This window comes from Oncorhynchus tshawytscha, linkage group LG06 (assembly GCF_018296145.1).
Source record: "Oncorhynchus tshawytscha isolate Ot180627B linkage group LG06, Otsh_v2.0, whole genome shotgun sequence".
Taxonomy (NCBI): domain Eukaryota; kingdom Metazoa; phylum Chordata; class Actinopteri; order Salmoniformes; family Salmonidae; genus Oncorhynchus; species Oncorhynchus tshawytscha.
Window position 1 is genome coordinate 42,194,636 of NC_056434.1, and position 15,731 is coordinate 42,210,366.

Here is a 15,731-nt window from a genome sequence, read left to right on the forward strand (position 1 = left end):
AAAGCTGCATCTGGCCAAGTGAGTCACTGCAGTCATGTCTGGCTGTTGTTATTAAGACCCAGGTGGCGTTGAGGCACAAGTCTGAGATCGAGCACCACCGGAACAAGATCCGCCTGCGGGCCAAGAGGAAGGGTCACTATGACTTCCCTGCCATGGACGACCTGGTGGACAACGGTCTGACCACTGACCCCAAGGACCAGGACCGCATCTACCACAAGGCCCAGATGCAGATCGACAAGATCCTGGACCCCGACATCCACATGGCCTCGCTGTTCATGGAGCCTAAAAAGAGGTCAGTTATTTGGGGTTTGGGAGGGGTAGGGTGCACACAGTGAGGGGTGTGCATGCGTGGTTGTGCAGTAAATGTACCTGAGGGAGCTGCTGTATGTTTCTCATTATAAAAGATACCACGATTCTGAACTTTTTTTCAAGAGAATGTCATCCAGCTGTTCTTCACTGATGACTGACAGAGAAAATTCATTTTTGGAGCTGTACGCCCCCCAGAAACATCTAGACTAATTTGCTTTGATCACTTTGAACTTGGGAGAAACTTCCGGTGTTTTTTGCAGTCACAATGAGGAGAAGTCTCCTACCGGTAGGAGAGTAGTTGAGACAGTGGAAAAGTAGAAGGGAGTTTTTAAAAATGCACCTTCAGTTTGCTAACATTTTAGGGAGAAAGATAAAGATGTCTCCCATTGAATAAAAAGCCCTCACGTTTGATGTCTTTTCAGATTGCCGGGCCTCCATTCCATTCCAAACGACCAGTAGATAAGAGTCCAGGCCTAAACCCTTTGATTCTGTCTCTGCGTCGGGAATGGCTCCCTATTTCCTATATAGTGCACTACTTTTGAGTGCAGCTTAACAGTAGTGCACTATATAAAGATTAGTGCCATTTTAGACCAACTGGTCAAAAATAGTTAACTGTAGGGAATAGGGTGCCATTTCAGTGTGTTAGTGGGTGTTTGTTTGCCCTTCCATAATACTGTATGTGCTGCTACTCTGTATTGACATCTCTCTCTCTCTCTCTCAGTGGCAGGGGGAGGCGTTCTCCCAAGCAGAAGAAGAAGCACCAGCTGAACGGCAGCCTGACGGACGCAGACAAGGACCGCCTCATCTCCAACGACAGCGACGGCACCTACAGGAAATACCCTGGGGTCAACAACGTGGCCTATGTGGTGGGTATACCTGTGGAGCATATTGTATATACACACACACACACACACACACAATAGAAATCTCAGTCAGAGAGTAAAAGGTGCTTTTATGTTGTCAACGGAGAGCAATGTCTTCTTGGTCGGGGTCCAGATGTAACGTACATAAAACATTTCTGTTCTTTTTGGCGTTGTTACAAAAATATAACAGAATCACATTTTTGTGATTAAAAAAAGTTAAATAACAATAATAATTTTTCATTTTATGTATATATATTTTTTCAAACTCCAAACTGATCTGAATGAATATTAGAGTCATGATGTGTATAATGGCTTTGGCTAATGACCATCTTTCTCCTCCCTTCTTTACATTAGTAATACATTAGTCAAATCTAGTCTCTTATTGTTCCCAGTCGGACCCTGACCAGGCCCCAGAGTCCGGGACCCCCTCCCCCAACGACGACGTCTTCCTGGGCCCCAACTCGCCCCCTCCGGGGCATGCCCCTCCTCCGCCCCCCTACATGCCCCCTCAGCCCTCCATCGAGGAGGCCCGGCAGCAGATGCACTCTCTGCTGGACGATGCCTTTGCCCTGGTCTCCCCCAACTCCCAGGGCAGCACGGCCGGCCTCACCCAAACTGGTGTCAACTCCAACCTCCCCAGCTCCAGCCCCCCACCCCGCGGTGGAACCCGCCCCTGGGGCTCGTCTTACCCAGCACTCAGCCCCTTCTCCTCGGTGAGTCTGTATGACCTCCCCCTCCACAGCTCTATTGATTCACTAACACCTCTGGGGACTACTGACAGCTCTCCTGCTTGGTCCTTGTCCTGCTACAGACGAGTGCAATTGACACCGAAGGGTGTCTCGTAAGTTCGAGGTTTTTGGGGGGGATTTCACTGGCTTTCGTAAGCGTGAGGTGCAGCAGTGCACCGTTTTCCTAATGTAATATGGATAACTGTTACATACGTCACGATTGACTCTTTTTCCTCCTTTACCTCGCCACTCTCAGGTTTTCACTGTCAGTTTGACTCTCCGCACAGACACACTGCATTTACAACATGTTCCGGTTGAATTAGATCTTCTTAGTTACTAATCAGTGAAGGAAGTCTCCATCTGTCTCGCCCACCCAGCCCCCTGACCCCACTCAACTCTACATTACTACAGCACACCTTCATGCAGCTGCACACTACTACAGTACATTGCGCGAGCCATAAGTCTACAGTAATACTGCACATATGTTCCTAACAAACTCCTAAATCTTAGGACATGTGAGCTGCACAGCCCAACCATATGAGACGTAAGGCTGCTGGAGGTTTGGTATGGTTATTTACCATAAGGCGCAACAAAACACTACAGTACAGTCCTCTGTTTAACGTGCAATGCAGCAACCCGTTGACTGTGCTTAAAAAAAGAAAATGACCAGTTCGTAATTGCCCTCAAGGCGGTACCATGCTAATTAATTAAATGATAAGATACTGCATTGTGTTACGTGTGGTTATATGAGATTACTGCTATAGTGTGTGTTCCCAATTACACTGATCATATTAGGAAGATTTACAATATAATATACATTCAAATGTGAGAAAGGAGCTGTTTATCATGAATTACATATATTAGGGAGTTTCCAGTCCAGATTCAACCTCTTCAAACAAATACCAGCACTATATGTATAATACAATAGTAGTGGATATGCCAGTGCTTTAAATGTACACTGCATTCCTTTCTTAAATATAGAACTTTCTGCTGTTCAAAGTTGATTTTAGGGCATGTGAGGCAAGAGCAGACCTTCATTTATTTGATAAGAGCAAATAAAGGTTAGTCTCTTCAGCTTTCTTTATGAACATTTTCTTTGACCTTTCCTATTTAGTTTTATAAAGTTCACTCCCAGTCATTTTAAATTCATACAGACGTCTTAGCAGAGTAATAGCTCTGTTGTCTAAAACCAGCCCAATAAAGACAGTTGGCTACCTCAGGTGTAGAGAGAGCTCTAAATTCATCTGTGCTCTCATAAAAGCCATTCTCAGTGCTTGTTCTGGTTCAGTGCATTAATGTGCTCTGAAAGGTCACTTTTAGAGCAGGAAAACAACATCCAGCTGAAACAAGAGAATCCCATAGGCTATTTCTCCATGTCTCCCAGCAAAACACCAACGCTTAGTGTGCTGTACGATGTTAGACTCTCAGCCAAAATCTATCATGGCGTAATGTAAAATTCAATCAACATAAATAGCAATATTATGCTCCAGCCTTTTATGTGTAAAGTGCTTTATCTGGATATATACTGTGTTAGTGGGTGATATCGGTTTTGATTGTACATGATCTGCACGCTTCAGTGAGGTCCCTGTAATCTTTACTTGTCCATCCCAGTGTCTGTGTGTCTTTGTCCTGACAAAATGTCTCTCTCCTCAGAGATACGCTGAGTTAGGAATGTCCCCTCCTTCAGTCCAAGGCTTACTACAGCGGTGAGTAGCTTACCATAGAGATACAATACCTACATCTGAAGTCGGAGGTTTACATACACTTTAACCAAATACATTTAAACTCAGTTTTTCACAATTCCTGAAATGTAATCCAAGTAAAAATTCACCACTTTATTTTAAGAATGTGATATGTCAGAATAATAGTAGAGAGAATGATTTATTTCAGCTTTTATTTCTTTCATCACATTCCCAGTGGGTCAGAAGTTTACATACACTCAATTAGTATTTGGTAGCATTGACTTTAAATTGTTTATCTTGGGTCAAACGTTTTAGGTAGCCTTCCACAAGCGTCCCACAATAAGTTGGGTGAATTTTGGCCCATTCCTCCTGACAAAGCTGGTGTAACTGAGCCAGGTTTGTAGGCCTCCTTGCTCGCACACGCTTTTTCAGTTCTGCCCACAAATTGTCTATAGGATTGAGGTCAGGGCCTTGTGATGGCCACTAATACCTTGACTTTGTTGTCCTTTAGCCATTTTGCCACAACTTTGGAAGTATGCTTGGGGTCATTGTCCATTTGGAAGACCCATTTGTGACCAAGCTTTAACTTCCTGACTGATGTCTTGAGATGTTGCTTCAATATATCAACATCATTTTCCTGCCTCGTGATGCCATCTATTTTGTGAAGTGCACCAAAGCACCCCCACAACATGATGCTGCCACTCCCATGGTTCACGGTTGGGATAGTGTTCTTTGGCTTGCAAGCCCACCTTTTTCCTCCAAACATAACGATGGTCATTATGGCCAAACAGTTCTATTTTTGTTTCATCAGACCAGAGGACATTTCTCCAAAAAGTATGATCTTTGTCCCCATGTGCAGTTGCAAACCGTAGTCTGGCTTTTTTATGGCTGTTTTGGAGCAGTGGCTTCTTCCTTGCTGAGCGGCCTTTCAGGTTATGTCGATATAGGATTCGTTTTACTGTGGATATAGATCCTTTTGTGTACCTGTTTCCTCCAGCATCTTCACAATGTCCTTTGCTGTTGTTCTGGGATTGATTTGCACTTTTCACACCAAAGTACATTCATCTCTAGGAGACAGAACATGTCTCCATCCTGAGCGGTATTACGGCTGCGTGGTTCCATTGTGTTTATACTTGCATACTATTGTTTGTACAGATGAACGTGGTACCTTCAGGCGTTTGGAAATTGCTCCCAAGGATGAACCACACTTGTGCAGGTCTACATTTTTTTCTGAGGTCTTGGGTGATTTATTTTGATTTTCACATGATGTCAAGCAAAGAGGCACTGAGTTTGAAGGTAGACCTTGAAATACATCCACAGGTAAACCTCCAATTGACTCAAATGATGTCAATCAGCCTATCAGAAGCTTCTAAAGCCATGACATCATTTTCTGGAATTTTCCAAGCTGATTAAAGGCACAGTCAACTTAGTGTATGTAAACTTCTGACCCACTGGAGTTGTGATACAGTGAATTATAAGTGAAATAATCTGTCTGTAAACAATTATTAGAAAAATGACTTGTGTCATGCACATAGATGTCCTAACCAACTTGCCAAAACTATAGTTTGTTAACGGATTTTGTGGAGTGGTTGAACATTGAGTTTTAATGACTTCAACCTAAGTGTATGTAAACTTCCGACTTCAACTGTTTGTTATATAATGTAATAGTATGTGTAGCTAACTAACTCTGAGAGGATAGGAAGAGCATTTTAATTTTTCTTACGTTTACCCCCACAACTGTAGGCTACTTTGAGCCATACATACTGTAGGCTACATTGAGCCATACATTGAATCTATGGTCTCATATTCCCAGATCTTTCGTGGGGGGTTGTTTTCCTTTGCGTGTGTCCATGCGGAGGGCAGGGACTTGTCCTCATACATGATTCATCTTTATTTTAGTAGTTTAATGCAGTGTGTCCCAACTCCAGTCCTCGAGTAACCCCAACAGAACACATTTTTTTTGTAGCCTTGGACAAAAACACCTGATTCAACTTGTCAAGGGCTTGATGATTATTTGACAAGTAGAATCAGCTGTGCTTGTCCGGGGCCACAACAAAGATATGTACTGTTGGGGGTACTCGAGGACCGGAGTTGGGAAACACTGGTTTAATTGATCCAGTCTCCTAACTACCTAATAAAAGACAGAGATGGTGGTGATTTGCTTTGGTTGATCTTCTTTTGATTTACACACACACACACACACACACACTGAAACAATGACCGACGTCTGCAGCTGATGCACATCATAGAAGCTATGACGTTATACAATAGGACCTCTATTTGACATTTGTACTGTATTTCAGACAGGGCCAGGGCTCCAGCTACCTGCCACCAGGTGACCCAGGACATGTTGACCAGCTCCCCCCAGACAGCCACTATTCCACCAGGGGCCTGTACACTGAAGACCTCCCCTTCTCAGCCAGGCCACGACCAGTAGGGGGCACCACAGGTACACACACACACACACACACACACACACACACACACACACACACACACACACACAGCTCAACAGTCACTGGATGTATGTGTGTCTAACCCAGACCACTCACCTCTCTCCCATGAGCCTGTCAGCCTCAAACAGCCTAGTCTCTATTGAATTATTAAATAGTCTGGGTCTTGGTGTGCTGTGAGAGATACACTAATATAAATGGACTCTGCCTTATGAAGTGCTGCTGCTGCACAGAGAGTGCATGTTAATTGAAGGAACTGCATCAAAGTGTATTACAGGCCAGTGCGGATTAAATGTCAGATATGCCTGAGGGTTGATAGGTATGTTTTTGTGTGTGCGCGTGTTTGTCAGAAAAGCTGACCACGACTCCATTTTGTTGCTTCCAGCCTATAGACACAAACTAAAACAGGAAGCTCCCGCGCTCAGGTCTGTTCAACGCTGGTCCGACCAATCTGATTCCACGTTTCAAGATTGCTTCGATCACATGGACTGGGATATGTTCCGCATTGCATCAAACAACAACATTGACGAATACGCTGATTCGGTGAGCGAGTTTATTAGCAAGTGCATCGGCGATGTCGTACCCACAGCAACTATTGAAACATTCCCAAAACAGAAACTGTGGATTGATGGCAGCATTTGTTCGAAACTGAAAGTGTGAACCACTGCTTTTAATCAGGGCAAAGTGACCGGAAACATGACCAAATACAAACAGTGTAGCTATTCCCTCCGCAAGGCAATCAATCAAACTAGACCCTGCCACATACCTCTTGTGTCTGAGCCGTTGAATTGCGACTCTACTCTGTCTCTATACTGACGCTTATCTTGTTTGATTGCCTTGCGGAGGGAATAGTCAATCACGGATTACAAAAAGAAAACCAGCTCCGTCGTGGACCAGGATATCTTGCTCCAAGACAGACTAAACAACTTCTTTGCCCGCTTTGAGGACAATACATTGCCACTGACACGGCCCGCTACCAAAACATGCGGTCTCTCCTTCACTGCAGCCACCGTGAGTAAAACATTTAAACGTGTTAACCCTCGCAAGGCTGCAGGCCCAGACGGCATCCCCAGCCTCGTCCTCAGAGCATGCGCAGACCAGCTGGCTGGTGTGTTTACGGACATATTCAATCAATCCTTAACCCAGTCTGCTGTCCCCACGTGCTTCAAGAGTGCCACCATTGTTCCTGTTCCCAAGAAAGCTAAGGTAACTGAGCTAAACGACTTCAGTCATCATGAAGTGCTTTGAGAGACTAGTCAAGGACCATGTCACCTCCACCCTACCTGACACCCTAGACCCACTCCAATTTGCTTACCGCCCCTATAGGTCCACAGACGACGCAATCGCAACCACACTGCACACTACCCTAACCCATCTGGACAAGAGGAATACCTATGTGAGAATGCTGTTCATCGACTACAGCTCAGCATTTAACACCATAGTACCCTCCAAACTCGTCATCAAGCTCGAGACCCAGGGTCTCGAACCCGGGTCTCGACCCCGCCCTGTGCAACTGGGTACTGGACTTCCTGACGGGGCCGCCCCCAGGTGGTGAGGGTAGGTAACAACATCTCCACTCCGCTGATCCTCAACACTGGGGCCCCACATGGGTGCGTTCTGAGCCCTCTCCTGTACTCCCTGTTCACCCACGACTGCGTGGCCATACACGCCTCCAACTCAATCATCAAGTTTGCAGACGACATTACAGTGGTAGGCTTGATTGCCAACAACGACTAGACGGCCTACACGGAGGAGGTGAGGGCCCTCTGAGTTTGGTGTCAGGAAAATAACCTCACACTCAACGTCAACAAAACAAAGGAGATGATCGTGGACTTCAGGAAACAGCAGAGCACCCCCCCTATCCACATCGACGGGACAGTAGTGGAGAGGGTAGTAAGTTTTAAGTTCCTCGGTGTACACATCACGGACAACTGAATTGGTACACCCACACAGACAGCGTGGCGAAGAAGGTGTAGCAGCGCCTCTTCAACCTCAGGAGGCTGAAGAAATTCGGCTTGTCACCAAAAGCACTCACAAACTTTTACAGATGCACAATCGAGAGCATCCTGTCGGGCTGTATCACCGCCTAGTACGGCAACTGCTCCGCCCACAACCGCAAGGCTCTCCAGAGGGTAGTGAGGTCTGCACAACGCATCACCGGGGGCAAACTACCTGCCCTCCAGGACACCTACACCACCCGATGTCACAGGAAGGCCATAAAGATCATCAAGGACAACAACCACCCGAGCCAATGCCTGTTCACCCCGCTATCATCCAGAAGGTGTGGTCAGTACAAGTGCATCAAAGCAGGGACCGAGAGACTGGAAAAACAGCTTCTATCTCAAGGCCATCAGACTGTTAAACAGCCATCACTAACATTGAGCGGCTGCTGCCAACATACTGACTCAACTCCAGCCACTTTAACAATGTAAAAATTGATGTAATAAATGTATCACTAGCCACTATTCACTAGCTACATAAACAATGCCACTTCATATAATGTTTACATACCCTACATTACTCATCTCATATGTATATACTGTACTCGATACCATTTACTGCATGTTGCCTATGCCGTTCTGTTCCATCACTCATTCATATATTTGTATGTACATATTCTTCATTCCTTTACACTTGTCTGTATAAGTGTAAAGGAAATTGTGAAATTGTTAGGTTAGATTACTTGTTAGTTTTTACCGCATTGTCGGAACTAGAAGCACAAGCATTTCGCTACACTCGCACTAACATCTGCTAACCATGTGTATGTGACAAATAAAATTTGATTTGATTTGTGCGTGCATCTGTTTGTAGGTGCCCAGCTCCATCACCTGACCCAGATGGGTCTTGGGAGCCGGATCAACGGGGGGTACCCGGCGGGGAGCAGGGCCCCCAGACTGGAGACTGGAGGTTCAGGGTGGGGGCCATACGCTGACGATGACTTCAGACCCACCAGAGACCCTGTGAGTCCTGATCTGACTTCACAACTCCTTATGAGACTTACTATACCTCCGTTTTTAATCCTTTCCTCCTCCAGCTAGCCTCTCTAGATCTCCAAATATACTGTACAATGGCATGCTCTTGTTCTTCTGGACTCTATGTTGCTGCATATCAATTTGAGTTCTGTAGTTATGGATGTTGGTTCACTGTACAAATGTAGGTTCTTAATTTGATCACCCTGTTGCAAGAGAACTTGCCTGGAACCCAGGAAATGGAAAACGTGTGATGTATTTGAGGTTTAAAAAGGCTTCTGGGTCCTCCCGGGTGGCTAGCTGTGCCACCAGAGATTCTGGGTTCGAGTCCCGGCTCTGTCGCAGCCGGCCATGAACGGGAGGCCCATGGGGCGGCGCACAATTGGCCCAGCGTCGTCCGGGTTAGGGAGGGTTTGGCTGGCAGGGATATCCTTGGCTCATCGCGCACCAGCGACTCCTGTGGCGGGCCGGGCGCAATGCACGCTGACCAGGTCGCCAGGTGTACGGTGTTTCCTCTGACACATTTGTGCGGCTGACTTCCGGGTTGGATGGGCATTGTGTCAAGAAGCAGTGCGGTTGGTTGGCTTGTGTTTCGGAAGACACATGGCTCTCGATCTTTGCCTCTCCCGAGTCCGTACGGGAGTTGCAGTGATGAGACAAGACTGTAACTACTACCAATTGGATACCACGAAATTGGGGAGAAAAAGAAAAAAAAAATATATATATATATATATATATATATATATATATATAAAACCTTAAATGCTTCTGAAGTTTGTAATTTTCACTTTGAAATGTCAGAAGAAAAATGTATCTCACCACCTGGATTTGGTCTCATGTAGCACAATTTGAAATTGTGTTTTTTTTTCATTGGATAAAAGTAGAGACTCAGAGCTACAAAATGGTATATCACCACAGTTAAGGAACAATGGGAAAGTAATCCTGCTTTGAAAGTTGATAAACTTGTAAACTCACTTGAGAAAATGGCCTTTGAATGTTTTGGTATCTAGTGAAGAGCTCTTCTTTGTCTACACCCATTCAGCATTGTTCACACCCTCTTAACCTCTCTGGGATATGTGGAGCGTCCCACCTGGCCAAAAGCCAGGGAAAATGCAGAGCACCAAATTGAAATAAATTACTATAAAAATCAAACTTTCATTAAATCACACATGCAAATTAAAGCTACACTTGTTGTGAATCCAGCCAAGGTGTCAGATTTCAAAAAGGCTTTTCGGCGAAAGCAAACAATGCTATTATCTGAGGATAGCACCACTGTAAACAAAAGAGAAAGCATATTTCAACCCTGCAGGCGCGACACAAAACGCAGAAATAAAAATATAATTCATGCCTTACCTTTGACGAGCTTCTTTTGTTGGCACTCCAATATGTCCCATAAACATCACAAATGGTCCTTTTGTTCAATTAATTCCGTCGATATATATCCAAAATGTCCATTTATTTGGCCCGTTTGATCCAGAAAAACACCGGTTCCAACTTGAGCAACGTGACTACAAAATATCTCAAAAGTTACCTGTAAACTTTGCCAAAACATTTCAAACTACTTTTGTAATGCAATTTAGGTAATTCTTTACGTAAATAATCGATCAAATTGAAGACGGGATGATCTATGTTCAATACAGGAAGAAAACAAACTGACGCATGCTTTCTGGTCACGCTTCTCTATCTAACAGTACACTTCAAGTGACCCTCGTTCAAGATGCCCGTACTTCTTCATTGCACAAAGGAATAACCTCAACCAATTTCTAAAGACTGTTGACATCCAGTGGAAGCGATAGGAACTGCAAGAAGGTCCCTTAGAAATCTGGATTCCCAATGAAAACACATTGAAAAGAGAGTGACCAAAAATAAAAACTATCTGAATGGTTTGTCCTTGGGGTTTCGCCTGCTAAATAAGTTATGTTATACTCACAGACATGATTCAAACAGTTTTAGAAACTTCAGAGTGTTTTCTATCCAAATATACTAATAATATGCATATCTTATTCTCTGGGGGTGAGTAGCAGGCAGTTGAATTTGGGCATGCATTTCATCCGGATGTGAAAATACTGCCCCCTGTCACGAAGAAGTTAAGCTTTAGACCCACCCATCTCGTTTTGCTTTCGGAGCGTTCAGAGCACACACTTGACGGTCTGGCCGATGATTTGTTTACCTCTAGATAACATGAAAACAGCCCAACCAGCTCTGCTGGCAATAATTTCATTATGCTTTTTTGCCGACGTTTACTGACTCTGGCCATATTCAACGGGTGTTATACACTTTAGCCTAAGACATGTAGCTAGCTAGCTAGCTAGGTCAAGAATGAACCTAGCTGTAAGATCACACACGTCATGTAACGTTAGCTAACGAGCCAGCCAGCTAAGTTAAACAACAATGAGCATAGTGCTAAATCATGTCGTTACTACCCTGAATGAATCTGCTAGGAGTTAACCAACCAAGTTCAATTTTAGCTAGCTAACATTAGGCTTTAACTAACAAAGCAAACGTTCTGGGATACAAATAATAACGTCATACACGTAACGTTAGCTAGGGAGAGCCGGCTTATGTTAGCTAGCTAGCTAACAGTACACGTTAGCTTGAAATGAAACCACTTTATGTCAAAATTAGAAACGTGTAACATCTGAAAATGTAGCTAGCTAGACTATCTTACCCGCATACATCATCATGCATGTTGGACGCGTCTCCCTGTCACGGATGCTATGCCACGTTTGCCCTTAGTTTGTTGATGTAATCTGGAGACAGGTGTTTTTTCCATCTCTTTAGCTATCATACTCTAATTCCACTGATTTCAAAACTTGATCCTCCAGAAAGTGGATAGCAACGTTTATGCAGCTCCATTACACTACACATTTTTTTAATGCCGCGCTTGACAGGATTACCAACATAGACTGACCAGCTCAAATAGACAGAAGCAATCTATATGGCAGACCAATCCGAACTTCTGTCTCGGCATGTCCAGCCCACTCATTATCTCAGCCAATCTTGGCTAGTGGGAAGGTTGCTGACTTTTTTCTTTGGCTTAACCAACAAGGCTCATAATTTAACAATTGTATTCACATTTACAGATGGCATACACGTTTGTTATTAAGGCACATAAAAGTTCAAATGTTCGATTTATTTTTATTTATTTTAATGCTAAAATGGCTCTCCTTTGAAGTCGTGACTTGCGACAAACGCCTAGTTTCCTGAAACGGGTCCATGAATTATAATCCACATAATATTTCACATTTCCTGTTGCTGTTGCTGCAGAATCATTTTCCTGCTGTAGCAAACTGGTGCAAATTAAGATCCTGCATTTGTAGTTACTTTACCTCCTAGCTGTCAATCTGTAGAGATGAACGTTCCCATGATCTATTGAGAACTGTAGTGAAATAAGCAATGTAAAAACACACACTTTCCTCTTTTCTCCTAAAACTTCTTTCTCTTCTCTTTTCCCTCTTCTTCTGTCCCTCCTTCCCTGTTTGCGTCAGGTTCTTCTGGGCTACCCTGACTACTCCTCCTCCTCTATGTTCCAGATGCCTAGTAGAAGTGCACTAAGGGAGCCCTCATCCCCCCTGGCCCACCTGGACACACACACAACCGGATTCGGCTACACTCCAGAGGAGTCCTGCTCTCCCCCCAATCACTCCTCTGCTTCCCTCATCAAGGCCATCAGGGAGGAGCTGCTGCGCCTCTCCCAGAAACAGCAAGCCGTGCCCAGCTACCACAGCTGATCACAGATGGCCTCCTCTGGTCCTCACTGAACCTTAACCTCTAAGTCTACATCCACCAGTCATACCACTGCCCCTGCCTGCCTGCTCCAACCTAGCAATGCTTCCCATGGAAGTTCCGTTGTACAGGAGGAGAAAGACAAGACCGTACTGTCTTGGGGCGGCAGGTAGCCTAGCGGCTAGAGCATTGGGCCAGTAACCGAAAGGTTGCTGGTTTGAATACCCGAGCCAACAAGGTAAAAAAAATCTGCCGATGTGCCCTTGAGCAAGGTACTTAACCCTCATTTGCTCCAAGGGAGCCATACTAAAAATGGCTGACCCTGGAAAACAACACATTTTATTGCACCTATCTGCTGGGCTGGGTAGAATGAGGAGGTTGTTTCATATGCCAGCTGGTAGCGTAAGCATGGCTAAAATCATAATATGAATGAACTGTTCTCTAGGCTCTGGATCTTAGCCTCTGGCTTTCTTAACCCAGACTGTCCTATGGCATACAGTATACTGGACCAAATGACCCTAGTGGTTAGAAGGAGAAGGTGAATGGTCCCTTGTTCTCCAGCGTTGGCCAAGGTATCTCTGCCTAAGCCTGGCCATGACCGCTGATCCTAGCCCCGTTTTTTATTTGAGGTGTTGTTGCTTTCTTTTCTTTTGAAACCGCATTCTAGACTCTCTGTGTGACGATAATAAGCAATGTGGTTTGATTCTCTCATCCTGCCTTGACATCCTAACAACATTTTACCCTACAGTGGAATTTCTCTACCAGTAGGACATCTGTCATTTCGGCTCAAACATTGATACCTATGTTACCTTTAACAATGAGGCATCTTACCATTACCATGAGGTATATTTTAGTTTTTTGAAGAGCTTCTTACTTCTCCTCCATCTTCCTTTGGTGCTTCTTTCTACGCTTTGTGTTTTCCGTCATGATATTGATATGCGCAACTCTGTCAAAACACGCCCCCGGTGCAGGATTACATTGTTTTCCGCCACGAGCCACACAATGCCTTGTGTTATGACAGCGTGAGGGAGTTCAACGGTCTCCATCTACTGTACAGCTCAAATCAGAGTTCAGAGCAGACAACACTGGATACAGACAGACAGAGACCTGCAATAAACAGACTGCAGCAACTCCCATGCAGAACTCTACCGATGCAGTCGTGGAACCAGAGATATTTAATGACTGAGCACTGCTAGGTTTAGTTTGTCACTCGCCCCACTCTACGTGAGCCTTGTTTAGATTTTGTGTTGCTTCAGCACAATGTCCACGTTTGTACTAATATATCCAGGTTACTGATGATGCTACCGTATTAATATTAAGACTCTTTAAATACCCATGTATGGTAAACTACGCTCAACAAAAATATGAACGCAACATGCAACAATTTCAAAGATTTTACTGAGTTACAGTTCATATAAGGAAATCAGTCAATTGAAATAAATTCATTAGACCCTAATCTATGGATTCCACATGACTGGGAGTACAGATATGCATCTGTTGGTCACAGATACCTTAATAAAAAGGTAGGGGCGTGGATCAGAAAACCAGTCAGTATCTGGTGTGACCACCATTTGCTACCACATCTCCTTCACATAGAGTTGATCAGGCTGTTGATTGTGGAATGTTGTCCCACTCCTCTTCAATGGCTGGGCGAAGTTGCTGGATATTGGCTGTAACTTGAAGAAACTGTCGGACACGTCAGTCCAGAGCATCCCAAACATTCTCAACGGGTGACATGTCTGGTGAGTATGCAGGCCATGGAAGAACTGGGACATTTTCAGCTTCCATGAATTGTGTACAGATCCTTACGACATGGGGCCGTGCATTATTGTGCTGAAACGAGGCGATGACGGCAGATGAATGGCACGACAATGGACCTCAGGATCTCTCTGCATTCAAATTGCCATCGATAAAATGCAATTGTGTTCGTTGTCCGTAGTTTATGCCTGCCCATACCATAACCCCACCACCACCATGGGGCACTCTGTTCACATCAGCAAACCACTAACACTTGATGCCATACACGCTGTCTTCCATCTGCCTGGTACAGTTGAAAGCGGGATTCAGCCACAAAGAGCACACTTCTCCAGCGTGCCAGTGGTCATCGAAGGTGAGCATTTGCTCACTGAAGTCGGTAACGACACCGACCTGCAGTCAGGCCAAGACCCTGGTGAGGACGACAAGCAGGCTGATGAGCTTCCCTGAGACGTTTGACAGTTTGTGTGTAAATTCTTCGGTTTTGCAAACCCAAAGTTTCATCAGCTGTCCAGGTGGCTGGTCACAGATGATCGAGATGCCAAATTCTCTTAAACAACAGTGGAGGCAGCTTATGTTAGAGCAATGAACATTCAATTCTCTGACAACAGCTCTGGTGGACATTCCTGCAGTCAGTATGCCAATTACACACTTCCTCAAAACTTGAGACACCTGTGGCATTGTGTTGTGTGACAAAACTGCACATTTTGGAGTGGCCTTTTACTGTCCTCAGCACAAGGTGCTGTTTAATCTGCTTCTTGATATGCCACACCTGTCAGGTGGATGGATTATCTTGGCAAAGGAGAAATTCTCACGAACAGAGATGTAAACTAATTTGTGCACAACATTTTAGAGAAATTAGCTTTTTGTGTGTATGGAAATATTTCATTTCAGCTCATGAAACATGGGACCAACACTTTACATGTTGCGTTTATATTTTTGTTCAGTATAGACAGTAGGACCACAGTATTATAGTTTTTCTCTATATATTATACTAAGGTCATTTATTGAGCGCACAAGACCAAATATGTATAATCATTAATTTATGAATTCATTTGTAGCATTTTATAATGTTTTCTGACCGGCAGGCCTAAATCAAAATGATTGACAGGACTGTACTAGGGAATTGCAGTGTCTTCTCTATTTTATGAAGTGGATAGATTCGACCACGCATTCTTATCCACTCAATGCACTGTATACAGATTACTGGGTGCACCTTGGCTTTTCCCAGTGAATATCCTGCAGG

At 44.4% G+C, this 15,731-nt stretch overlaps 1 protein-coding gene across 2 annotated transcripts in view; it reads left to right on the forward strand.

Moving 5' to 3' along the window:
- si:ch211-1e14.1 (UPF0606 protein KIAA1549) overlaps nt 1-14,186 on the forward strand; it is an 87,594-nt gene extending 73,408 nt beyond the window's left edge. Inside the window, exons 15-21 of one of the 2 annotated variants that reach the window (XM_024423871.2) lie at nt 57-292; nt 1,031-1,175; nt 1,565-1,885; nt 3,554-3,606; nt 5,886-6,031; nt 8,847-8,995; nt 12,493-14,186. In XM_024423871.2, coding sequence (XP_024279639.1) covers nt 57-292; nt 1,031-1,175; nt 1,565-1,885; nt 3,554-3,606; nt 5,886-6,031; nt 8,847-8,995; nt 12,493-12,735 — 1,293 coding nt within the window. In that variant the 3' untranslated portion in view covers nt 12,736-14,186. The remainder of the gene's footprint in view (nt 1-56; nt 293-1,030; nt 1,176-1,564; nt 1,886-3,553; nt 3,607-5,885; nt 6,032-8,846; nt 8,996-12,492) is intronic. The other variant, XM_024423872.2, reaches the window with a different exon arrangement.
- Nucleotides 14,187-15,731: the final 1,545 nt, after the last annotated feature.